At 47.9% G+C, this 27500-nt stretch overlaps 1 protein-coding gene across 6 annotated transcripts in view; it reads right to left on the bottom strand.

Moving 5' to 3' along the window:
- The window catches only part of ablim2 (actin binding LIM protein family, member 2), a 647794-nt gene that overhangs the window by 364477 nt on the left and 255817 nt on the right, over window positions 1-27500 (bottom strand). For all 6 annotated transcript variants that reach the window (XM_085961823.1, XM_085961814.1, XM_085961859.1 and 3 more), the window contains exon 4: window positions 2294-2409. In XM_085961823.1, the coding sequence (XP_085817949.1) occupies window positions 2294-2409 (116 nt within the window). The remainder of the gene's footprint in view (window positions 1-2293; window positions 2410-27500) is intronic.

The following is a 27500-nucleotide window of genomic DNA, read 5'->3' as shown; positions in this document are numbered from 1 at the left end:
TCTGTCCAGTTCATTCTTGAGCCGGTCACGCAGGGGTGCTGGAACTCTTCGTGGAGCATGTACCACTGGCTGAGCATCCTCCTTTAGCTGGATCTTGTAAGTGAATGGTAGAACTCGAAATCCTTTGAACACATCCTGGAAATTATTCACTACAGAATCCACCGAGTCATCTGGTCTGCTTATGGCACAGTTTATACGGTAGACTCTCTTGACCAGTTCTAAGTCCTCACAAGCTTTGTCACCCAGTAGTGAATCAAGTCCTTCAGCCACAACAGAAAACATGAGATGTACTTTGTCTTTGACTGTCATTTTAAGTCTGCATACACCTAAGCTATCTATTTTCTGTCCATTATAGTCCTTCAGTAGTACTGACTTTTTCTGTATTTTGGGCTTTTCTTTCATATTGTTAATGTTACTCATACTGATTAAGTTTGCTTTTGCCCCAGTGTCTAGTTTCAATGTAGCTAATGCTCCATTTACCTGCAGTGGGATCATCCATTTGTCCTCTTTTACTGCATTAACTTTATGTTCAGCATTGTTAATTCCTGAGGGCTGCACATTTTCTGTATCCTTTTTGATATTGTCACATGACACCATTCCTACAAAACATGTCTCACTTAAATCTGTGTCCTCAATTACATTAACTCGTTGCCCTTTCTTAGTTTTTACTTTTGAAAAGCATTGTTTGGCAAAGTGATTCTTTCCATGACATTTTGTGCACATTTTTCCAAACGCTGGACATTGTTTTAACTGGTGTTTGTAACCACAGCGTTTACAATTAAAAATTCCTTCCTCCGATTGCTTTTCACTTCTGTTCTGCCCATGTTTCTTCCCCTTGTAGGACACAGCACCGACAGCAGCACTTACTGCAATCGCATCATCACTGATTTCACTGAAAGTCTTGGCATGCTTTTGAGCTAGCTCGCTAGCTTGGCATATTTTCACAGCAATTTCCAATGTTAGTTCGGTTTCTCTCAACAGACGTTCCCTGACTTTTTTTATCATTAATACCAAACACAATCTGGTCACGAATCATGGATGCTTTCAGCTCAGAGAAATTACATGTCTGTGCTTTCAGTTTCAGATCAGTCAAAAAGCTATCAAAAGTCTCATTTTGCTGCTGTGTCCGAGAACGGAAGATGTACCTCTCATAGATTTCATTCTTTTTGGGAGAACAATGTGTATCAAACTTCTTTTGCACATCGTCTAATTTTTCTCTGTTCTCCTCTGGATTAAATACAAATGTATTAAATACCTCTATTGCCTGTGGGCCTGCAACCGTGAGCAGCAACACTATTTTCCTTGCGTCTGGCTTCGTACCGTATCCGATGGCAGCAATGTAGAGTTCGAATTGTTGTTTAAAAGTCTGCCAAATGTAGTCAACATTTCCTGAGAGTTTCAAACGCTCTGGTGGCTTCAAATTCTCCATGTCGCGTTGCACAATATTCAGCAGATCTTACCAACCCTGGTACCATGTTATGTTCATTAATAACTAGTCGTTTTTATTAAGAACAGCTAGCTTTTGCTGGACACTTTATTGAGCACATGTGGACTAGGTACAGTATCTGTAGAGGCCTCCATCTTGACTGCTGCCTTGTGGGTAGCCTAGTATATCGTGGGTAGCCCACTCTTATATACATACAGCACCACCTAGTGTACCATTCCAGAATGACAGGTTACTGATCATTACACCAGTCACGTAAAACAGAGTGGGGTTAATTTTTATGACAATTTCAATCTCAGTTTGCTAGTGGTTACTATTTCTATAATTTTGGGATGATCCGTCCCTAGCCAATGACACTTACTTGTCATTTATTTTACATTGGCTGTTACTGTCCCCAAAGGGATTCTGTGATTTCTCACATCACCGGCAGCATGCAGGTTAGCACAGTGATATTTATATTGTTAATTCAAAAGCCAATCAGACTCCACGTGGGTGACTGCAGTCATGGACAGCTGCATTCATCAAAGAGGTACAAGTAGTTCCATGATGGTATTTTGCAGCAATCGCAAGATACCACTGCAATCCTATAGCTGATCTATCTGTTTAACAAGATCCTACTACTTGTATTGTTGTATATGTGAAAGTTGCCAGAGCATAGGTTGCTCCTAATTGTGTTTTTTAAATATTTAAAATATTCCATGGGGTACCTCACCAAGGATGTCTACATTTAAGGATGTGTCTTAAATGTTGCAAAATGAAGATAAATGACCAATGGAAAATAAATAACAGGCCATAAGCTGACCTTCAGGACAATGTTGTTAATGTTTACAGGTAACCAAACATACTTACTTCGAGGAGAATGCGCTGGCACATGTTTAGGACTGGTGATCAGAGGCTGAGAGCACTTTTGGCAAACGCATTCCTTCCCATTAAAAGTCACACGGTCTCCAGGAGGGAAGGGCTGTCTAAAGAGTAAAAAAAACTCATTCAGTACAGCTTTACCACGATAAATTCAATTTAAGTATCAACATTTATTGGAATCCCCATGACAACAGTCAATTACAAATCTCGTCATCCAACCCTTCATAATTCTTGCATTGAAGATTCTTTTTACAAACAGATCATCTTTCCACTTCAGAACTTACCTTGGAAGATCATGGGACTGGGTTATGGGCCACCCAATCTTATGGGAACATTGGATGGAATCACTGAGGTGGAACTGTAAGACAAATGCCTACATCCGAATGAGGAAGAACTGGCTCATACCTTACAAACTCTTAAAATTTCACTTGATCCTGGCAGACGAGTACTGCCAGAACTGTGGTTAAAAGGTAATCCTCTCACTAACATTTTGCTCCTACCCCAATCTCCAGCTCTTCTGGACCAAGGTCCCAGAACTCACCAAAGCCATCACAGCGCTTACCATTCCCCTAAACCCAGGTCCATGTTTACTTGTCAACATTTCCTATTCAATTTTGCTATGTCAACATCACAATGTGGTTCCAGCCACTGACCACTAGGTGCTCTGCCAAGCAAGTTTCTCTGTGACCATCCTATACATAAAAAGATATATTCACCAAATGACCATATGCAGTTGGGCAATTTACTAGTAACAATTAAATGTCAGAGTTGTCAATATTAAGAAATGCTAGGAACAAGATTTATGACTTAAAAAAGTAAAATCAATTGCAAATATTCACAGAAGTTTACTTTCCTGTGTAATCTATATATTACCAAAAGTATTATGTATGGCAAGCACTTCTTGTCCACAAACATCAATTTCTTTAACACTTTTTATGTTAACATTTATAATGGAAACAATTTACAATGGGATTCTGCATTTAAACATTTTACAATGGGAAAGTCATATTTATCTCATTGAAATATATAAAATTCTTACAGGGCTTGTTGACAGGGTAGATGCAGGGAGGATGTTTCCCCGGCTGGGGAGTCAAGAACTAGGGGTCACAGTCTCAGAATAAGGGGTCGGCTGTTTAGGACTGAGATGAGGAGAAATTTCTTCACTCAGAGGGTGGTGAATCTTTGGAATTCTCTACCCCAGAGGGCTGTGGCGGCTCAGTCGTTAAGTATAGTCAAGACAGCGATCAACAGATTTTTGGATATTAAGCGAATCAAGGGATATGGGATAGTGCGGGAAGGGGAAGTTGTGCCCAGGCAATCTAATAGCCCCAGGCGCAGGAACAAGAATATCTGCCCTAGAAGTGCTTTTCATTATCCTAATTTTTTTTAAAATAAATATGTTAGCGTTTGAAAGCAAATAAATCCTCTTAAATTATCAATGATGCCATCGGGCTGCAACGTTTGCATTTAAAGTAGGCCCCCGCCTACCTTTAGCGGGACTCTCGGGCAACTTGAAAGCTGCCGAAGATGAAATGGTGCCAGGTGGGAATGGAGTGACCTCATGACTCGGCCAAATTTTAACCTCTCCCACGCACTATTCTTGTCGGGCGAGGGGGTTTAAAATTGAGGGCAAAGATACACTTCCAGGATGCAAGCACAAAACACCAAATTTAATGTTTGCAAAATGTCAAGACACCTATGCTGCCAGACCTAAAAGTCAACCCCCCCCCGCCCACCCAGTTCTATAAGACCTGGGATGCTCCCCCGGCCCATACCTTCCCCTTCCCCTCATTACTGACAGGTGCCAGGGATCCACCAGTGAGCCAAAACCCACATTCCACCCCCAGGTTCTGTCAAGCTATTGATGCCTCTTTCACAATTCTACCTGACCTGAGCTTCCTCTTCACAGTGTTTCAAATCTCCAGGACCCTCTGCCCAGTTCTACCAAAGACAAGAACCATCCTCCAGTGCTAACAAAATCCAGGACCAACTCCAAACATCTAAACCCCAAATGCCAGCTTGGTACAAAGTACCAGTGTCTGGAATTTCCACGGGGGTTTTCCTTACCTCCTGCTGTAACTTTGGCGGAATGTCGACAGAAACCCTGTAGAAATGGCATAACTGGCTATTTATGTAGTTTCTCTGGGATTCCTGCCACCCTTCTGCTGAAGTTATAGCAGGAATGCAGTAGAACCCCATGCAAATTCTACCCCAGATGGCCAAGTCCAACTAGCACATAGTGCATACCATTTGGCTGTTTATTCTCAGTTTTAAAACTAGAAAAGGACAACAACAACTTGTATTTATATAGCACCTTTTATACGTAGTAAAATGTCCCAAGGTGCTTCACAGGAGTATTAAAAGACAACAAAAATTATTAAAAGATAAAAATGAAATACATAGGTAAAGGAATATATGGCCAATTCATTTATGATTTTCACAGAAGAATGGACAGAGCAGTGAAATTAAAACTCCACAGCACCAGCAAAAACCCCAGAATACCATTTAGGAAAAAGTGGAATTTGACTTAGTCACTCATTGTGAATCAGTGGCCCTGATGCTGTTCTCCTCCTACATGGCATAAACATCCCTATTGTTATATAACATTGAATCCTCTGACTCACACTGGGAACAATGCCATTAGCTAGTACAGGGTAATACATTAAAACTGGTTAGAATTGAGATTTGCCAGTTCAGTTAACCCAAAATGACCCAGTTTATGGGGAACAAAATTGTTATTAGTTAGATGCACATTTTTAATAAAATCAAATGGAGATTTATTTCTATTTATTTATCAGATAATTGTTAAATCACTGAAACAATGCAGAGCTTCTAGAATAAATCATCACCACGTAGGCCTCTGCCAAAAAGATTAGAAATGAGAATGGTTTAGAAAAGCAAGGTCTGTGCCAGAAATTAGAAATTATACATTGAAAAGAAGTCACCCTAATTCAGTTTCTGTCATTTTCATTGGTTGCACGGACCTGCATTCACATTCCTAATTTGAATCAAACCTTTTTCCCTTCCAACCATTTTCTTCCACTTTCTTGACTGCAGTAGTCTCTACCTGCCATTAAACTGACTGTGAGACTTTCAGTTCTACACAGGGATCATTTAGTGCTGAACTTGATCACATCAATGAGCCACATCATTGATGTGATCAGGTCACTTGTCAACAGTACATTGTTGAGGGTGTTGAGATACCGCGGCAAACGTGGGAGTCAAGACCAGAGTTGATGGAACACAACTGCTTTAATTTACATCATGGCAAAACCAGTGCTTAAAAAGCCCGCGCAACCACTTAAATACTCCCCAGACAGGAAGTGCTCCCGGCAGCCTGTCCCTGCGGGAAACAAGCTGCCGGAGGAAAGGGCCCACGGCTGGGGGCGGCTGCTGCCGGCAGTGCGCCTGCGTAAACTGTCCGTGCCGCCGTGAGCAGATTATGTCCAATGGTGGCATGTCGCCACAGAGCTCCCCCCAGAATCCGCTTAGGAGGAGTGGGCGAGTCGTGACGGTGGTCTAATGGTTCTGCTGGAGCGGCTCTGAGTGGCTGCCGGTCTAGTTGGTGGGGCCGGGCGGTTCGCCGCCGGCTGTGCTAGCTTACTGGCGGGACGGCCTCTAGTTGGAGGTCGGGCCACGGGGACCTGTTCCCCTGGTTCTGTGTGTGCTGGTTTGAGTCGGTCGATGGAGACCGTTTCGACCCTGTCGCCGAGTCGCAGCTTGAAGACCTTGTCCCCGGTTTGTAGTACCTCGTACGGTCCGTCGTATGGGGGTCGCAGGGGTCCGCGGTGTGCGTCGTGTCACACGAAGACGAAGCGTGCCTGCTGTAAGTTTGGCGGGACGTAAGGTGCGAGTTCGCCGTGTCGGTTGACCGGAAGTGGGGCAAACTGTTGAGCGGAAGAGAAAGAGCTGAGCCGCTGCTGTTCGGCCAACCAAGGCGTGGTAGCCTCCGGAAGGAACTCGCCTGGTACGCGCAGCGGTTGTCCGTAGACTAACTCTGCTGCTGAGGACTGGAGGTCTTCCTTGACCGCGGTGCGTAGGCCTAGTAGCACCCACGGTAGGCGGTCAGTCCAGGTACTGTCCTGCAGGCTGGCGCGGAGTGAGGCCTTGAGTGACCTGTGGAAGCGTTCACACAGCCCATTGGCCTGCGGGTGGTACGCCGTGGTTCGGTGGAGCGTCACCCCGAGGTTGCGTGCTGTGGCCGTCCAGAGTTGAACTGGGCGCCTCTGTCGGAGGTTATGTCGGCCGGTACGCCGAACCTCGCGACCCAGGTGTTAACGAACGCCCTGGCGATGTCGGCTGTGGTGGTGGAGGTCAGCGGCACTGCCTCAGGCCAGCGTGTGTAGCGGTCGACCATCGTAAGAAGATAAGTTTGGCCTTGCGATGGTGGCAGAGGACCGACGATGTCGACGTGTACGTGGTCGAAGCGGCGGCTGGGTACCTCGAAGTCTCCCAGGGATGCTTTTGTGTGCAGCTGCACCTTAGCCCGTTGGCAGGCGTTGGCCCAAGTCCGAACATCTTTGCTGAGGCCGCGCCAGACGAAGCGCTGGGAGAGGAGTTTAACGGATGCGCGGGAACCCGGATGGGAGAGCCTGTGGAGCGCGTCGAAGATGCGGCGGCGCCAGGTTGCAGGGACGACCGGCCTGGGTTGGCCGAGTGAGACGTCGCAAGTGACTGCCGTGGCTTCGGGCCCGTGCGCGACCTTGGCTAGGCGTAGCCCTGGCAGGCTGGTAGCCGCCGAGAGGAGGTCTGGGTCTGTGAGCTGGGCCGCTGCTAGTTGCGCGTAGTCGACCGCTAGGTGATTCGCGCAGATGGCAGGACGGGAAAGGCAGTCGGCGACAACGTTGTCTCTACCGGAGACGTGCTGGATGTCCGTGGTAAACTCGGACACGGCCGCGAGCTGGCGTTGCTGCCTAGCGGACCAGGGGTCGGTGTTCTTGGCCATCGCGTATGTGAGCGGCTTGTGGTCCACGTACGCGGTAAAGGGGCGGCCCTCCAGGAGGAACCCGAAATGGCGGACCGACAGGTGGAGCGCGAGGAGCTCGCGGTCGAAAGTAGAGTATTTGACCTCCAGGGGGCGCAGTTGGCGGCTGTAGAATGCAAGTGGCTGCCACGCGCCATTGACCCACTGCTCGAACACGGCTCCGACCGCATGGTCGGAGGCGTCGGTGGTGAGCGCAACCCGGGCATCAGCCCTCGGGTGCGCGAGCAGGGTGGCGTCGGCGAGTGCGTTTTTGGTGGCGTCGAAGGCGGCTGACGTGTCAGCGGTCCAGGCTACGGCCATCTTGCCAGATTTACCTCGGAGGGAATCGTATAGGGGCTTCATGAGGGCTGCAGCTCTGGGGATGAACCTGTTGTAAAAGTTCACCATCCCGAGGAACTCCTGGAGGCCCTTGATGGTTTTAGGGCGGGGGAATTGCTGGACGGCCTGCACATTGTTGGGCAGGGGGACGGCCCCAACAGGAGTGATGTGGTGGCCGAGCAAATCGATCTCGGCTAGGCCGAATTGGCACTTCGCCGGGCTGAGGATAAGCCCGTGTTGGGCTAAGCGCCCGAACAGGATGCAAAGGTGTTCGAGGTGTTCCTGTTTGGAGGAGCTGGCCACGAGAATGTCGTCTAGATAGACGAATAGAAAGTTCAGGTCCCGGAGGACTGAGTCCATAAGGCGCTGAAAAGCCTGGGCTGCATTCTTGAGGCCGAAGGGCATCCTCAGGAACTCGAACAGGCCGAATGGGGTGATGACGGCCGTTTTGGGGATGTCCGCGGGGTGTACGGGGACTTGGTGGTAACCGCGCACCAGGTCGACCTTGGAGAAGACGGTTCGTCCGGCCAATCGGGCCGAGAAGTCCTGGATGTGCGGCACCGGGTATCGGTCGGGGGTGGTGGCATCGTTGAGGCGGCGGTAGTCCCCGCAGGGGCGCCAGCCTCCGCCGGGCTTGGGGGCGATGTGGAGGGACGAGGCCCAAGGGCTGCTGGAGCGGCGGATGATGCCGAGTTGCTCCATGGTGGTGAACTCGGCCCGCGCGATTTCCAGCTTGGCTGGGTCAAGTCTGCGGGCGTGGGCAGCGACCGGGGGGCCGGTGGTGGGGATATAGTGCTCCACACCGTGTTTGGCGGCTTTGGCCGAAAATGTCGGGTTAGTGAGGGCGGGAAACTCGGCTAGTAGTGCCGAGTAGTCGTCTGTGGCTCTGGCGAGGCAGTAGGTCGTCAGGCCTGCCGAACGGGCCGGGGTGACTGCGCCAGGGATGGAGGCCATAGTGTTGATGTCGACGAGGCGGTGCCTCGGAATGTCGACAAGGAGGCCGTGGGCGCGTAGGAAGTCGGCGCCGATGAGTGGGCAGAGGACCTTGGCTGTGAGGAACTCCCAGCGGTAGCGGCGGCCTGCGAGGTCGAGCGTAACCATTCGGGTGCCGTATGTGCGGATGTCAGAGCCATTGTCTGCAGCCAGCGTAACACCCCGTGCACCGCGTTGGATTTCGAGGGCGGAGGCGGGGGTGATGCTGTGCTGGGCTCCTGTGTCGCACAGAAATCGGCGGTTGGTGCTGTCGTCGGTGACGTACAGTAGGGGCCCCTTTTGCCCCGCAGCCATCATGGGGGCCGGTGCGGGGAGGGGTTTGAAAGTGCACGGTGGCGTGCAGCGTTGGGCCCTAGTGCCAAAACGGGTGTGGTAGTAGCAGTGACCCGGAGTGGAAGGGCGGTCGGGCCTAGTGAGCCGGGGGGACCGCGTGGTCGTTGCCGTGAGGTCGGGCGCGACGTCGCGGGCGGTCTGCGCGGAGAGCAGCCGGTCGGCCTTTTCGGCTATCTTGTTCAGGTCCATGGCGCCAGACTCCACAATGAGCGGGCGGATGCTGGCGGGGAGCTGCCGAATGAAAAGCGTGCGAAAGAGGGCGCCGGGTTTTTTGTCGTCCGAGAGGGACAGCATGTGGGAAAGCAGGTCTGATGGTGAAGCGTCACCAAGGCCTGGGAGGTCGAGGAGTTGGCAGTTGCGCTGGTAGGAGGACGCCTGAAATTTTTTAAGGAGCGCGGCCTTCAGATGTTCGTACTTGCCTTCCTCTGGTGGATCCTGCCACGCTGCCCAAACCTTAGGGACTGTGGCGCAGGTGAGAGAGGCGATGAGGTAATCGTACTTCGTGGCGTCGACTGTAATGCTTCTCAGCCGGAATCTGGACTCGGCTTGAACAAACCAGGCCTCGGCCAGGTTCTCCCAAAAGTCCGGTAGTTTAACCGTGACTGCGTTTGTATCCGCAATGCTAGCTTAGGATTCATCCTGAGCATCGGGGTCACCAGTGTTGAGATACCGCGGCAAACGTGGGAGTCGAGACCAGAGTTGATGGAACACAACTGCTTTAATTTACATCATGGCAAAACCAGTGCTTAAAAAGCCCGCGCAACCACTTAAATACTCCCCAGACAGGAAGTGCTCCCGGCAGCCTTTCCCTGCGGGAAACAAGCTGCCGGAGGAAAGGGCCCACGGCTGGGGGCGGCTGCTGCCGGCAGTGCGCCTGCGTAAACTGTCCGTGCCGCCGTGAGCGGATTATGTCCAATGGTGGCATGTCGCCACAAGGGTACATTAAAAATGTAATAGGAATAAGGTGTGTGCCACTTTCTGAAATAAATATCAATTCTCTCCAGTGCAGCACAGTACTAGGCCAGTACATTCATCTGTATTCATTACTGTAGCCAGTTATTATATTCTGCCTGTGTTGACTTCATCACTTATTACACTTGGAAAGGGCAATAAAGGCAATAAATATTTCTATTAAAATGGTTATGGAATTACTTGTGTTACTTAAAAGTATGGAAAGATATTGGCCCGGATATTCCAATCCCTACGGGTGTGAACGCGCTGTGTACCCACCCGTAGGGACATCGGAAATGCCGGTTTCAGGCATGCACAGCACATGCGCTGAAAACCGGCATTTCCGATCTGTCAAGAATGGTCTTGACAGATCCTCCGGCTGCCCTGGAGAAGGGCCTCTGCGGGCGGATAGTTCCATTTTTTGGAGACCCTCCGCCCACAGAAAACCCTTACAATTCTTAAGCCTGGTAAAAGCAGGCGTAAGGCCTGCTTTTACCAGGATAAGAGTTGAAAAAAAGTTAAAAAAAAAATTTTTCACTGATTTATCATTTATAAATACTTTTAAAAAAGGTAAGTTTACTTTTAGCCCTGTAAAAAACTTCAATTATTTTTTCAAAAATTTAAAATTTTTGTTTAAAATATTTAATTTATTGTAATTTCAAGTCATTTTAAAAATGTGATGTTTTTTAAAAATATATTTAAAGTTTTACTATGTTTTTGGGGTGATCTCCATTCATATATTTGACAGGTCTTCCTGTCAAGTGTATGAAGGGAGATTCCCTTCTTTGACTGGCTCCCCATGGCCCACGTGATCCCAGGGACGCTGCGAACTACATGCGCTTCTGGGATGCGTGGGCCCTGCACACTTGGAGTTTGGAGAGGCCCAGGATCGGAAGTGTGTGCATCGCGGGAGCCCTCGGGTAAGAACGTAGATTTTTCCAGATCGCAGGCCTCCGCACGCAGGAGGCCTGCGATCGGAAAATACGGGCCATTGCAGTAATCTGCAAAAATGTCATCCTTCTCTAGTATCTCCACAGTTGGTGTGCACACTAGATATTGTAATAAAGAAGCCTGCTGTCTCCTTGTAACTTTCCACTGATAAATAAATGATGAGATGTCATTATTTTACTTATGCATGCACCAGATGAATAAAAACTACAATAAAGCAATGATGCAGCACAGATATAGGAGAGCAGAATTTCTGCTATTTCCCTAAGGCACTACTTGCAGAAAGAGGGATCCTACAGGGAAGAAATCAGTGTCTTCTCAGTATTGCCTAACAAGCTCTTATTAACATAAGATACTCAGATATGCTACTGGCAAAATTGTTACTCAGACTGGCAAAAGGTGGGAAGAGGTGTTCCACAGGGATTGGTTGTTCACAATTTACATTAACAATTTGGACTCTGGAATGGGAAGCACAATTTCACAATTTGCAGAACTGAGAACAACTACTTATCAGGAAAGGCTGAACAGCCAGGACTCTTTTCTCTAGAAAGGTGAAGGCTGAGGGGTGACCTGATAGAAGTCTTTAAGATCATGAAAGGGTTTGATAGGTTGATGCACAGAAAATGTTTCCACTTTTGGGGAGTCCAAAACTAGGGCCTAGAAATTGGGGCGCCAAGCTCGCCTGGGCGCCGGAATTACCGCTGCGATCGGAGCCGTTGCGCCCGCCGGAAATTCAGTTTGAGCGCCCCAAGAGGGACGCGGGGCACTGCTCGAGGGGCGCTCAAACTGAATATCGCAGCGCAACGTGCCGTCATCGGTGGCGGCGCAGCGTAACAGGCTAACGCCGCCATTAGCACCCCACTAAATATCGCGGGAGGCGTGGCCAGTGGCGCTAAAGCCACTGAGTGCCCTCTTTAGGCGCTAACTGGTGGCGCAGCCCACCGAATTTCTAGGCCTAGAGGTCATAAATGGTCACTAATAAATCCAACAGGAAATTCAGCAGAAACTTCTATTCAAAGAGTGATAAGAATGTGGAGCGTGCTACAATAAGTTGAGGCAAATAGCATAGTTGCATTTAAAGGGAAGCTAGATAAGTACACAAGAGAGAAAGGAATAGAAGGGTATGCTGATAAGGTTAGATAAAGAGGGGTGGGAGGAGTTTTGTGTGGAGCATAAACATCGGCATAGACCAGTTGGGCCAAATGGCATGTTTCTGTGCTGTAGACTTGATGTAAGAAGAAATCTGTGCCCAGGCACACTAGATCACCTGGGCACTGCAAATATTGGTAAATCTTTCAGGTAAAGGAACCCATCCGATTTTCTGGTGTTCACTGCACCTAGCCAATCTAGTGTGAATATCAGAAATACCATGTTTTGAGTGATGTTATGTCAGGAGTGTGGGCTGTACGCTCATATCTGCTCTGATACTACACTGTCACTCAGGATAATGTATAAAATTCCACAAGCCCCTCAACTGGAGGTTAAAATATCTGTCATAGATGAAGGTGACATTGAGTTCTCACTACCAAATGCATTGGTATCTTACTGGTCCGTGACTGTATATGCTTGTAGATAAGTAAGCTTATGTAATTATCCTAAACTTTCTAACATTTGTTAGAAGAACCTGCCTTCACAGATACTGGGTCTGAAATTCCTATGGCTGTAGAGGACATTTGCTGCAATTATGCCCGGTATGGTGTGGAATATAGACCGGCAATTAGCACCATTAGGATTCCATCCTATTTGGACTGGACTTTTAAATTCCAGTCCACTGGGAGGGGAGGGGGGGGGAGGCAGTGTAGGGGGGGGGGGGAACTGTTTGTTATTTGAGCCTTTTCCCATTCTACAGGACTCTAAGATTTTGCAAGAAGTCCTGCGCTGAGTGCAAATCGAGAGATTACAGATGCAAGTACCTCCAATTGACATTGTAAAGTTGTGTTAAAATGTTACTCCAACCCTTCCATTTTGAATACAAAAGCAAAATACTGCAGATGCTGGAAATCTGAAATAAAAACAGAAAATGCTGGAAATACTCAGCAGGTCAGGCAGCATCTGTGGAGAGAGAAACAGAGTTAACGTTTCAGGTCAATGGTCCTTCGTCAGAATATTTGAACATTTGTTTGACTAAAAATTAATTTTTAAAGCATGTTTTCAGACAATGATAGACTTTTTTTTAAAGCATCCACTTCCAAAATGAAGGGTGGGGCTGGAAGAAAACTGGTAAGTAAAAGTTTAAAACTTAATTAAGACCTGTAAGGTTCTGTCACTCAAGATTGCTGAATTCAACGAAACCTTTATACAAGAGAAAAATCCCAGCCAGGCATCGTGTTCTTCCAATGTTGGAAGAGCCTTTTGCTCAGGAAGCTTCAGTGGAATCAGGAAGTCATACATGCACCCTCCTGATTGTCAAGATGTCGCTAACAAATATTAATGAATATCCCTTCATATATACTTCCTATAGAGTGGAATAATGTGGCAGAAGGAGGCCAGGAGGTGAGCATCAACCTGGGTGTGGGTGGGGTTGGTTCAAAGAGGACTTGGGTAGAGGCACTGCAGGAAATTCCTGGAGGTCTAAAGTTGTCTGGTGCTGGATACCTATAATGTAGATGAGGATGAGCAATGCTTCAGCACTGTGCAGCAAGCTTATTTGCACTTGCAAGGACAGCTTTTGTTATAAGACCCACTCTCTGTAATGCTGACCTGATGTAAATCAATTTAAAACCAAGACCGAAGGTCATGGATAAGGTGATGCCTTTTATGGGAGCTTAAAAAGCAAGACCATTGTAAGGATTTTAGGGGAAGACCCAGGGGCTAATCCCCCTGCGACCAAACTCAGCAACTTTAACAACGTCTCCTGCAGCCTTCACATCATTGTATCTGTTATCCGTGAGTATCAAGTCCTCTAATAAAAATCTGTAAAACTAAGACTCTGCATTTAGAACCTTAATTCCTGGCACAGACACAACAGCCCCAAGCTGGTTTCTCCAACAGTAGTAATTAACATTGAGAAAAGACAAGTGGTAGTTATCGGGAATTCTATTATCAGAGGGATGGGTAGTCTTTTCTACAGCCGAGACTGGGAGTCCTGATTTATCTTTTGCTTCCCAGGTGCCAGGATAAGGGACATTACAGAGCAGGTGGAGAAGATTTTAGAACTGGAGCAACCTGAAGGGAAGGAGAGGAGGGAGTACGAAAGAAGGCTGGTGGTCCTCATAAAGGAAAATAGCAAAGCCTTTTATTAGCAATTAAGAAGCAAAAGAATATTCAAATATGGTTGGATCCTTTAGAGTAAAAGAAGTCATCTTGCATTTAAGATTGAGGGAATAGCAGAGATACTCAACAAGTATTTTGCATCAGTTTTTACAGAGGAAGGTAAAAGTGGGAATAACAGTGCCTGAGGAGAGCACGAAAGAGTTACATGGAGATAAATAATCAAAAGCACATTGCATTAGAATGCTAAAAAGTGTGACTAAAAATGGAAAAGCCACCAGGCCAAGATGGTATACATAATAATGTTGGGGAAAAGTACAGAAGAAGGTTGAGGTAGAGATAGCAAAGGCACTACCTTTGGAAACAAAAATTGTGCCAAAGGACTGGCAAATTATACACCCCTGTTCAAAAAAGGTAAAAGGGATGAACCCGGAAATTCTAGGCAGATTAGTTTTTCCTTGGTCATGGGTAAATTTCTAAGGGGTAGTTTCTGACTTTGCACTGCCGGTGGAGAGCCTCAGCTGCTGGTAGCACATATTGGGGCAGAAATTCCTCCCCAAACGCGTGAGTACGGAAGGGGTACTCACGCGTCTGGCCGGAGGAAATGCCGGTTTTCAGCATGCACAGCGCATGCGCATAAACCGGCATTTCCTCTCCTCTAACCCAAGAGGTGAAGAGGCTAGTGCGAGCGCTGTAGGGGGCAGCGCGTGCGTCTTGGATTTCCTCTGTTTTGGGGGATTTGCGCATGCCTAAAGGCCTCTGGTCTTTACGCTTGTAAAAAGCACACGTAAGTATTTATTTTTACAGGTAAGTGGTGTTTTAGTGTAATTTAGAATTTTTTTCCCCACAGGTTTATTATTTTAAAGAATCTACAATAAGGTAAGTTTAGTTTTAGACCCTTTTTATTAAAAATTTATTTTTTTCAAAAAAAATTATTGTTTAAATTATTTTTTTAAACTTATTTATACTTAATTTAATGATTGGGATGTTTTTAAAATTTTTATTTAAAGTTTAAATAGTGTTTTGGGCCCCCGTAGTTTTCATGAGTTTGACAGTTCTTACTCTCAAACTCACGAATGAACCTTCTCCTCCCCTGATTGGTTGTACAGTGCTCACCTGATCCCAGCCGGCACATCACACTAACTACACCGCTGGATCAGGTAAGCACTGCGCGCTGACATCTGAACCGGGCCTGTCACAGGAAATGCAAGCAGGCCCGGGCTTCAGATGTCAGCGCGCAGGGTGAGTGCAGATCGGGGGCTTGCACCCGCGTGAAGCCCCCTGTTGTGTATGTACTTTTAAGAGAATAACTGGTCTCAGACTGCAGTACCGGCAGTGACCACCCCTGTATAAAAGGCGCTAGTGAGCCTCTGTTGTTTTCAGTTTCACTATTGACTTCCATCAGTAAAGACGTGTTTTGTTCAACTCCTGCTGTCCGTGTCTCAATCATTCACGGACGTAATACTGGCGACGAGCAGATACGAACCTACCTACAGTCTGCACCACCTCCTGGGATCCATTCCTACAGCGAAGTGAGCAGAGGTCGAGGCCAGAAAGAAAAGAAAGTAAGAGGCAGTAGAAACGGGCGTCGACCGTGGGCATCCGCCCTGTGTTGCGGAGTTGAAGATTGCTGGAGAAGCTGTCGGAAGCGGGGCCTGGTTCCTGTCGACGGTGCTTCAGCTAATCGGGCTGGTGGCAGGTAGTGCACTGATCCTTCCTGGGCTGCGGCGGTCGCGAACTCGAGCGGGTGGTTTGCAACGGGGCCGAGCAGCGTTGTCGGGAAGAGAGAGAGAGGGTGGAGCACACAGGGCGCGACCGGTGCTACGAAGCCGGGCTGTGTATAGACCCGCGAAGAGGGAGGCAAGAGTCCCACAGGGTTGTTCCACGACGGGAAAATTAAAAAAAAAGACATTTTAAACGCGCAAGAAACCGCGAGGAGCTGCAGGTTGCAACGGGAACCGCGGAAAGCAACGCTAGCAACAGCGGGGAAGAAGGCAAAGCGCGGGAGGCGCCATCTTAATCAGCGGGGAAGAAGGCAAAGCGCGGGAGGCGCCATTTTGTTAAATCGGGGAAGAAGGCAAAGCGCGGGAGGCGCCATTTTAGATTTGCAAGATGCCGAGGACTGGCTGTATCACTGCTTTTGATAATACAAGAGAGGACTGGACCACGTATGTGGAAAGAGTCAAGGTATATTTCGAGGCAAACGAAATAGCGGAGAGAAAAAGGCATCGATATTGCTAAACTTAATGGGCGCTAGAACGTATGGCCTATTGCGGGACCTGATTACTCCACCCAAACCGAAGGTGAAGAGTTTTAACAAAATTGTTGCTGTCCTACAGGAACGCCTAAACCCTGCACCGCTGTTGATAGCAGAAAGATTTAAATTCCACAGGAGAACTCAGCATAAAGATGAGAGCAATGCTGAGTACCTTACGGAACTACGCAAGCTATCAAAGCACTGCCAGTTCGGAGCAGGACTGGCAGATACCCTACGGGACAAATTTGTCTGTGGACTCCTGAGTGAAGGAACACAGAAGAAGTTACTCTCAGAGAAAGAGCTGACGCTAGATAAGGCTTTCAGCGTGGCAGTATCGTATGAAGCAGCAGCCAGGGGAGCTGCAGAAATTCAACAAAAACCACAGGAATATGGCACCCACGAAATGACACGGGGATTTGCAAAATGTTATCGCTGCCGCAGAACTAACCATGACCAGAAGGACTGCTGGTCCAAAGACAAAATATGCAGGCAATGCGGGAAGATGGGACACATTGCACGAGTTTGCAGGTCTGGGAAGAAGACCAGCGACAACAAAAAGGCTACTAAGGAACCGTACAAGAAAGTACAAAAGATGACGGACAGTAGTTCCGAAGACCAGATGAACGATAGTGAATCCGGGAACAGGAGACTAAGCTGTCTCAAACTTCACAATGTAATCGCAAAAGAGGATCACCGAACCATTTGGGTCACCCTCACCATAGCAGGGTCCCAAGTTAAAATGGAACTGGATACAGGATCAGCGCTAACCGTCATGAATCGACGAGACTACGAGCGGCTATTTTCACACATACCCTTGAGAGAGACATCCATCGTCTTGACGACGTATACGGGGCAAAAGGTATACCCCAGAGGAAAAATAAGGGTGCCTGTCGAATACAACGGCAAGAAAATACGGAAATTGTATCTCTACATACTGCCAAATGGTGGACCACCGTTATTGGGACGGGAATGGATCAGGAAGATAAACTTAGATTGGCACTCCATTCATGCAATGACGGCGGACGGTAAAAAAGATGAAGACGTCACTCCTGGACGATTGTCAACAATCTTAGCTAACGCCAAAGAAGTATTTCAACAAGAACTGGGCACGCTTAACGGCGTAACCGCCTCGATAAAAATAGAAAAGAATGCAGTTCCCAAGTTTTTCAAAGCAAGACCGGTACCATATGCAATTCGCCCAGCCGTCGAGGCAGAGCTGGAGAATCTGGAGAAGGCAGGCGTGTTGTCTAAGGTCGACTGGAGCGAGTGGGCGACACCCATCGTTCCTGTCATGAAGAAAACGTTAAGCAATAAGTCCGGGGAGCCAAGGAAGATTCGCATCTGTGGGGATTTCAAGGTGACGGTGAACCCAGTCCTTCACACAGTACAATATCCTCTTCCAAGGATAGAAGACATCTTCGCCTCACTGTCTGGAGGGAAGCGTTTTACAAAAATTGACCTAGCACAAGCATATTTGCAGATGGAGGTTGAAGAGTCCTCTAGGAAGTATCTCATGATAAACACTCACAAAGGTCTTTACCAGTATCATCGATTGGTATTCGGAGTAGCATCAGCTCCGGCGATATGGCAAAGAGCGATGGAACAAGTCCTGCAAGGGATTCCGGGGACTCAATGTTACTTGGACGACATCCTTGTGACAGGTGAAGATGACAGTGAACACCTTAACAACCTAGAACAGGTGCTCACTAGACTACGGGAACATGGGCTGCGAGCCAACCGCCCCAAGTGCGAATTTTTTAAGAAACAGATATCATATTGTGGCCACATGATTGATGAAGAGGGGTTACATAAATCCCCTGACAAAATTGAAGCGGTTGTTAAGGCCCCAGCGCCTGAAAATGTGTCGCAACTGAGGTCATTCCTCGGATTGGTGAATTACTACCATAAGTTTTTGCCGAATTTGTCAACAATTCTGCACCCACTGAACGCCCTGCTACGAACGGGGGTAGCATGGAAATGGAGCGATGATTGTAAGCGGGCCTTTCAGAAGAGTAAGGACTTAATCACTTCAAGGGAAGTATTGGCTCACTACAACCCAGCACTGCCGATCAGACTGGCGTGTGATGCGTCTCCCTATGGCATTGGGACGGTACTGTCACGTAAATTCCTTGATGGTTTAGAGAGGCCGATAGCTTTTGCGTCACGCTTGTTAACTTCTGCCGAGCGTAACTATGCCCAGATTGACAGAGAGGCCCTCAGCCTAGTGTGGGGGGTGAAGAAGTTCAATCACTACCTGCACGGTCAAAAATTTACTCTACTAACCGATCATCAACCTCTTGTCTCCATTTTCAACCCTCAGAAGGGCGTACCGATAATGACAGCACAATGGCTGCAGAGGTGGTCACTTTTCCTAGGGGCACACCAATATGACATCGAGTACAAAGGAACTAAACAGCATGGAAATGCTGATGGATTGTCACGCCTACCGTTGCCGATGGTGGAAGAAGAAGACCTTGCAGTGGATCCAATGGAGTTATTCCACTCGACCATAGTCGAATGTCTCCCTGTGATGAATGCAAACATAGAAAAGGAAACACGGAATGACCCGACACTATCACGGGTCTATGATTTAACGGTGAAGGGATGGCCAGCACATGGCGAACCACTGCTGCCAGCATTCTCGCCGAGAAGAGAACAGCTGTCAGTGTGCAGAGGAACCTTGATGTGTGGATCCAGAGTAGTAATTCTACCTAAGTTGACGGATAGAGTGCTCAATGAGCTTCATGAGGGTCATCTGGGTGGGGTAAAAATGAAGAACTTAGCCAGAGCGTTTGTGTGGTGGCCGGGAATCGATAGAGAAATCGAAGAGATGACCAAGAGCTGTGCAGGATGCCAGAAGGTCCAAAACGCCCCACCACAAGCTCCTCTGCATCTATGGGAGTGGCCCTCATCTCCATGGCAAAGGGTGCACATTGATTTTGCTGGTCCCTTCATGGACTTGATGTTTTTAATTGCGGTAGATGCACATTCAAAGTGGCCAGAGGTAATAAAAATGTCCTCAACCACCACGGAAAAAACGATCACAGTTTTACGAACCATATTCACCAGGAATGGGCTGCCTGAACAGATTTGCTCTGACAATGGACCACAGTTTGTGTCTGAAGAGTTCCGGAGGTTCTTAAAGAACAATGGTGTTAAGCATTACACATCTGCCCCATATCATCCAGCCACTAATGGATTGGCCGAGAGGTTTGTCCAAACATTCAAGAAGGCTATCAAGGCAATGGGTAATGAAGATATACCCCTACAACACGGGTTAGCGCCTTAAGAGTAGCGTGCAGCGCCTGATTTAGCGGCGCAATCACCTTTAGGGGCGCTGCAACCCAATATCACGCTAGGTGGCGCTAAATTGCGCCTGGCGCTAAACTTTGCGCATCGCCAGGACTAGCGCCCCAAACGCGGCTATACCGAATTTCTAGGCCTCTGAATTTGGTAGGCAGGCTTTCATTTCTAACGTTATGGCTACTGATGGGGACCAAAGTGGGGACCAAAGTGGGTCTCCTTTGTGCTTTTTCCAATATTTGTCATTGTGCATGAAAAAAAGTTTGTTGGTCTTGTGTGTTATTTTTATTTGGCCAGAATGCGCCTGAACAAGGGAAAACTAGACAGCAGGGAGCACCGAGGGAAACGTCTGCTGATTTACATGGATACATCCTCACTCTCATCTGGTGCATGATAACCTGAGGAGGGGAACATTGATATGCTCTTCACAGTGATCTAAATAGCATGAGTTGTATGCATACAAAATTGGAATCCTCTCCTTTCACCGTTCCTCCCTCAATCTAGTGTCATGGGAAGAATCTTGACATCTTTGACAATATCAGTCACTTCCATTATGAAGTCTTTACTATTCCGAATGCAGCAATAATAGTTTGATCCAGAAACAAACTCAGACTTCAGCCATTAATAAAAGTAGCTGAAACACATCTTTTGGTCATAAAAGACCTACTTACTTATATAGAAGCTAAAAATAAACCAAATCGTCCATAACATACAGGCAGAGAGAATTGATATATGAAGCACATTGGGACGGATATTCCAATCCCTACGAGTGCGTACGCGCTGTGTACACACCCATAGGGACATCGGAAATGCCGGTTTCAGGCATGTGAAGCGCATGTGCTGAAAACCGGCATTTCCGATCTGTCAAGAATGGTCTTGACAGTTCGGACGCCTGCCCCGGAGAAGGGCCTCTGCGAGTGGATAGTTCCGCTTTCTGGAGCACATCCGCCCGCAGAAAACCCTTAGAAATCTTACGCCTGGTAAAAGCAGGCGTAAGGTCTGTTTTTACCAGCATAAGATTTGAAAAAAGTAAAAAAAAATAAAAACATTTTCACTCATTTATCATTTTAAAAAACTTTTAAAAAAGTAAGTTTATTTTTAGCCCTGTAAAAAATTATTTTTTTCAAAAAATTACATTTTTGTTTAAAATATTTAATATATTGTAATTTCAACTAATTTTAAAAATGTGATTTTTAAAAATGTTATTTAATGTTTTAAAGTGTTTTTGGGGTGATCTCCTTTCATATATTTGACAGGTCTATCTGTCAAGTGTATGAAGGGAGATTCCCTTCTTTGATTGGCTCCCCATGGCCCACGTGATCACAGGGACGCTTGCGAACCGCATGCGCCTATGCGATACGTGGGCCCTGCACATTTCGAGTTGGAGAGGCCCAGGAGCGGAAGTGTCCGGACCTTGGGAGCCCTCAGGTAAGTGCGTAGATTTTTTCCAGATCGGATCGGAAAATACGGCCCATTGTATTTATACTACCGGGATTGTCATCACTGTTCGCAGCTATCAATAATCCCTGGAACTGCAAAAGTAATCTGCCATTCTGCAATAATTCTATGTGACTTATCCAAGAAATACTTTACCTGACTAGTTTATTCTGTTGATAACTCTTACGCTGGCATTTTCTGTTTCAAAGAGAACAGATTTAGCCTTTGATTTAGGTGTCAGCCTTGGCTCAGTGGTAGCACTCTCCCCTCTCAGACAGAAGGTTATGGGTTCAAGCCCCTCTCCAGAAACTTAAGCACATAATCCAGGCTGACACTTGAGTGCAGCACTGAGGGAGTGCTGTACTGTCTGAAGTGCGTCTTTCAGATGGGAGATTAAAACCGTGGCCCCCATCTGCCATCTCAGGTGGATATATAAGATCCCACAACACTATTTGAAGAAGAGCAGGGAAGTTTTCCTGGTGTCATGGCCAACATTTATCTTTCAAACACATAAAGTACTCCTCCATGTTAAACACCACTTGGAAGAAGCACTGAGGGTAGCAAGGGCACAGAATGTACTCTGGGTGGGGGACTTCAATATCCATCATCAAGAGTGGCTCGGTGGTACCACTGCTGACCGAATCCTGAAGGACATAGCTGCCAGACTAGGACTGCGACAGGTGGTGTGAGAACCAACACGAGGGAAAAACCTACTTGACCTGGTCCTCACCAATCTATCTGTCGCAGATGCATCTGACCATGACAGCATTGGTAGTAGTAACCACCGCAGTCCTTGTGGAGACGAAATCTTGTCTTCACGCTGAGGACACCCTCCATCGTGCAGTGTGGCACTTCCACCGTGCTAAATGGGATAGATTCAGAACAGATCCAGCAGCTCAAAATTGGGCATCCGTGAGGTGCTGTGGGCCATCAGCAGCAGCAGAATTGTATTCCACCACAATCTGTAACCTCATGGCCCGGCATATCCCTCACTCTACTATTACCATCAAGCCAGGGGATCAACCCTGGTTCAATGAAGAGTGCAAAAGGGCATGCCAGGAGCAGCACCAGGCATACCTAAAAAAATGAGGTGCCAACCTGGGGAAGCTGCAGCACAGGACTACATGTATGCTAAACAGCGGAAGCAGCATGCTATAGACAGAGCTAAGTGATCCCACAATCAATGGATCAGATCAAAACTCTGCAGTCCTGTCACATCCAGTCGTGAATGGTGGTGGACAATTAAACAACTAACGAGAGGAGGAGGCTCCATGAATATCTCCATCCTCAATGATGGCGGAGCCCAGCACGCGACTGCAAAAGACAAGGCTGAAGCGTTTCCAACCATCTTCAGCCAAAAGTGTCGAGTGGATGATCCATATCGGCCTGCTCCTGAGGTCCCCACCATCACAGAGGCCAGTCTTCAGCCAATTCATTTCACTCCATGCGATAGCAAGAAATGGCTGAGCGCACTGAATACAACAAAGGCTATGGGCCTTGACAACATCCTGGCTGTTATGCTGAAGACTTATGCTCCAGAACTAGCCACGCCTCTAGCCAAGCTGTTCCAGTATAGCTACAACACTGGTATCTACCCGACAATATGGAAAATTGCCCAGGTATGTCCTGTCCACAAAAAGTAGGATGATTCTAATCCGGCCAATTACCTCCCCATCAGTCTACTCTCAATCATCAGCAAAGTGATGGAAGGTGTCATCGACAGTGCTATCAAGCGGCATTTACTCACCAATAACCTGCTCATTGGTGCTCAGTTTGGGTTCCGCCAAGGCCACTTGGCTCCAGACCTCATTAAAGCCTTGGTTCAAACATGGACAAAAGAGCTGAATTCCAGAGATGAGGTGAGTGTGACTGCCCTTGACATCTGGGCAGCATTTGACCGAGTGTGGCATCACCAATACTGTCATGGACAGATGCGTCTGCGACAGGTAGATTGGTGAGGACAAGGTCAAGTAGGTTTTTCCCTCGTGTTGGTTCTCTCACCACCTGCCGCAGGCCCAGACTGGAAGCTAAGTCCTTCGGGACTCAGCCAGCTCGGTCACTAGTGGTGCTCCCGAGCCACTCTTGGTGATGGACATTGAAGTCCCCCATCCAGAGTACATTCTGCGCTATTGCTGCTCTCAGTGCTTCTTCCAAGTGGTGTTCAACATGGAGGAGTACTGATTCATCAGCTGAGGGAGGGCGGTAGGTGGTAATCAGCAGGAGGTTTCCTTGCCCATGCTTGACTTGAAGCCATGAGACTTCATGGGATCCGGAGTCAACGTTGAGTACACCCAGGGCTACTCCTTCCCGACTGTATACCATTGTACCACCTACCCTGGTGGGTCTGCCCTGCCGGTGGGACAGGACATACCCAGGGATGTTGATGGAGGAGTTTGGGACATTAGCGGAAAGGTATGATTCTGTGAGTACGACTATGTCAGGCTGTTGCTTGACTAGTCTGCGGGATAGCTCTACCAATTTTGGCACAAGTCCCCAGATATTGGTGAGGAGGACTTTGTAGGGTTGACTAGGCTGGGTGTGCTGTTGCCGTGTGCAGTGCCGAGGTCGATGCCAGGTGGTCTGTCCGGTTTCATTTTTATTATTTTGTTTCGTAGCGGTTTGTTATAACTGAATGGTTTGCTAGGCCATTTCAGAGGGCAATTAAGAGTCAACCACAGTGCTGTGGGTCTGGAGTCACATATAGGCCAGACCAGGTAAGGACGGCAGATTTAATTCTCTAAAGGATATTAGTGAACCAGATGGGTTTTTACGACAATCCGATAGTTTCATGGTTGGGTGATTGGGCAGATGCATGGCAAATGCAGTATAATGTGGATAAATGCGAGGTTATCCACTTCGGTGGCAAAAACAGGAAGACAGTTTATTATCTGAACGGCAATAGATTGGGAAAAGATGAAGTGCAACGAGACCTGGGTGTCCATGTGCACCAGTCGCTGAAGGTAAGCATGCAGGTGCAGCAGGCGGTTAAGAAGGCAAATAGTATGTCGGCCTTCATAGCGAGAGGATTCGAATACAGGAGCAAGGATGTCTTGCTGCAGTTGTACAGGGCCTTGGTGAGACCACACCTTGAGTATTGTATGCAGTTTAGGTCGCCTTATCTGAGGAAGGATGTTCTTGCCATGGAGGGAGTGCAGCGAAGATTCACCAGACTGATACCTGGGATGGCAGGAATGACGTATGAAGAGAGATTGGGTCGATTAGGCTTATATTCCCTAATGTTTAGATGAATGAGAGGGGATCTCATTGAAACTTATAAAATTCTAACAGGACTAGACAGACTAGATGCAGGAAGGATGTTCCCGATGGCGGGGAGTCCAGAACCAGGGGTCACAATCTAAGGATAAGGGGTAAGCCATTTAGGACTGAGATGAGATGGAATTTCTTCACCCAGAGAGTGGTGAACCTGTGGAATTCTAGCCACACAGGGCAGTTGAGGCCAATTCATTAAATATATTCAAGAAGGAGTTGGATATATTTCTTGAAGCTAAAGGGATCAAGGGATATGGGGAGAAAGCAGGGACAGGGTACTGAATTTGGGTGATCAGCCATGATCTCATTAAATGGCGGAGTGGGCTCAAGGGGCCGAATGGCCTACTCCTGCTCCTTTCTTCTATGTTTCTATGTTTATCATTACCGATACTAGTAATTATTCCAGATTTATTTAATTAACTGAATTTAAATTCCCCAGCTACCATGATGAACTCACATCTCTGGATCATTAGTCCAGGCCTCTGGATTACTAGCCCAGTGACATTACCACTACCCTACCGTCCCCCTTGGCCAGTTAATGGAGAATGAATAGAACACTACAAAAACAACTTGTATTTACATAGTGGCTTTTGATTGTTTGCAACCACAGCATACTATTCAATCTTTTTCATCCTGAGATAGTGGCCATGGAATCGGGTGCAAGAGTGCCGAGTTTGTGGTGGGGGCAGAAGACTTTGGGGGAGAAATTGGGTGGAGCCGCAAACGGGGCGCCAAGCTTGCCTGGGCGTCGGATTTAGCGCAGCGCTTGGAGCAGTAGCGACCGCCGGAAATTCAGCTTGAGCGCCCCAAGAGGGACACGGGGCGAGGCTCGAGGCGCTCCCCATCCCTCTTAGGGCGCTGAAACTGAATATTGCAGAGCAACGTGCCGCAGCGCCACACGCTGCGCCACGGCGCGCTGCGGTACTGCAGGCCTTTCTCCCATTCTTACGGGGGAGGGTTCTGCACCAGCGCGATCAGAGATCGCGAGTGCCAGCAAAAGAGCCCGGCACCGAGGAGAAGTGCCGGGCTCTCGGAAAACAGCCGGCAATGCCGCGGGGGGAGAACAGGAGGCCTGGGACGGAGGTGCTGGCAGGCGGCCGCCGGAAAAAACGGCTGCCCCGCACCTCCACCTTAATTTGCGTCACTGCCGCCACAGGAAGGCCCCGTGAACCGGGCGCCATTTGCGAACGTCGCTAGAGGGGGTCGCTGCCAAATATCGAGATTGGGGCAGTAGTGGGGCGCTGCGCACACCGATGACGTCATCGGAGGCGGCGCAGCGCAACAGGTTAGCGCCATTAGCGCCCCAGCTAAATATCACGGGAGGCACGGCCAGTGGCGCTAAAGCCACTGAGTGCCCTTTTTAGGCGCTAACTGGTGGCGCAGCCCACCGAATTTCTAGGCCTTTGTCTTTGGTTTTCCCAATGTTTAGCTGAGGCTGGTTCATCTCGATTCTAGTTATCTGGCCTTCCGCTGTGTCCACTGTTTTCTGCCAGGTATTTTTCCACTCTAAACTGAGCTAGCTCGGATCAGTCTCTGCTGATTTCCGTATTGCTCCATTGCCACCGAACAAAACAAAATTTCATCCAATTAAACACTGGAAAGATTGAAGTCATTGGCCAGAATTTTCCGACCTGTGTGGGTCCGGTGCGGCTGATGTCCGTGGCAGGTCGCGACCCCGCTGCTGGCTCCATCCTGCTGCTGAAAATGAACTTACCTGTTAAGCCCGCCCAGCGCATTACCCAGCCCAATGAGATGGAACGGGTCTGGTGACGTCATTCATGATGCGTTTTCAGCCGGGATCCTTAAAGGGACCATGGCCACATTAGACTTCAAGTTTAATCTAACTTAGTGCTGCACTGCAGCATTGGAGTGCTGCAAACACTGACAATGACTGCACAGAGGCAGAGGGCTGCACCCAGGTTCTCCAATGACTCCCTCCATATGCAAATGGAGGGAGTCAGAGCACACAGGGAGGTCCTCTTCCCTTCCGATGGGCGGAAGAGACCTCCCCAGGGGACCAAGACAGCCTGGTTGCAGATTGCAGAGGTCACAAGCAGGGATGTATTCAGGTGGACCTGGGTGCAGTGCCACAAACATTTCAATGATCTCATTAGATCATGAAACATTAGTACAAAGCCACACTCAACTGCATCCTGCTGTGCCTCTCATCACATCCCCATCACTCTGCCTTCCCTACCCTACTCCTGCACATCCCTACTCACACCAACTTACCTCGTACCTTCACCCATCCCTCTCTCTCTATCTATATTACCACATCCCCATCTCACTAGCCACCCCTCACACTCACCCTCATCCTAGTGCAATCATACCAACTAACAACACACAAGGGTAGCCACTTGGGTGTTTTATCTAATGTTCATGTAAAGTTTCTGTTAATGTGCTGTCAAACATTGAAACCTTTATTTTCAACACTTTGCGTTCTTGGACAGATTTGGGTGCACCTTTGGAAGTGGCTTAGTGAGTTGCAGTGAATGGTGAGACATAACAGTACCCCCCGCAATGGTGATGCGTGTGAAAGGAATAGCTTGGGAATTGTAGGGATGCTTTATGGTGTTGGTGTGAGGTGGTGCCAACTTGGCGCATCATGTGGCAGCCAGGGTGTACAGCGAAGTAAATCTGGCCATGATGAGGCCTTCCCTGGCCTCTCAAGCAGCAAAGTGCTCAGGTGCTGATGCCCTGAGTCCTGTGCAGCATCAGGTGATTGCGGAGAAGGTTGATGTTGTTGTTGGTGTGCCTGGTGCTGCTGATGTTGGGGCTCATTGTGGTCTGATTCTGAGGACCAAGGTGAAACAGTATAAATGGCACCCATGTTGATGGCATAGATGACTGGTGAAGTACAGGTGACAGAAGCTTTCTGTCAATGGTGAGAGTTTTCTCCAAATGAGGGGAGACTGGATGCAAACTTTGCTGGAACCAGACCAAATACAATAAGTTGAGAGGGGAAGTGAAGATGAAAATAAGATTGGCAAAGAGAGAATATGAGAGTAGAATGGCGGTTAACATAAAAGGGAACCCAAAAATCTTCTACCGGCATGTAAACAGTAAGCAGGTAGTAAAAGGTGGGGTGGGGCCTATTAGAGACAAAGAAAGTGATATATGCTTAGAGGCGCAGGGCAAGGTTAGAATACTCAATGAATATTTTGTATCAGTGTTTACTAAGGAGGTGGATG

This window comes from Somniosus microcephalus, chromosome 2 (genome assembly GCF_052327205.1).
Source record: "Somniosus microcephalus isolate GS21.2 chromosome 2, FLI_Smic_1.0, whole genome shotgun sequence".
Classification (NCBI taxonomy): Eukaryota; Metazoa; Chordata; class Chondrichthyes; order Squaliformes; family Somniosidae; genus Somniosus; species Somniosus microcephalus.
This window is presented reverse-complemented; position numbering and strand designations above follow the sequence as displayed.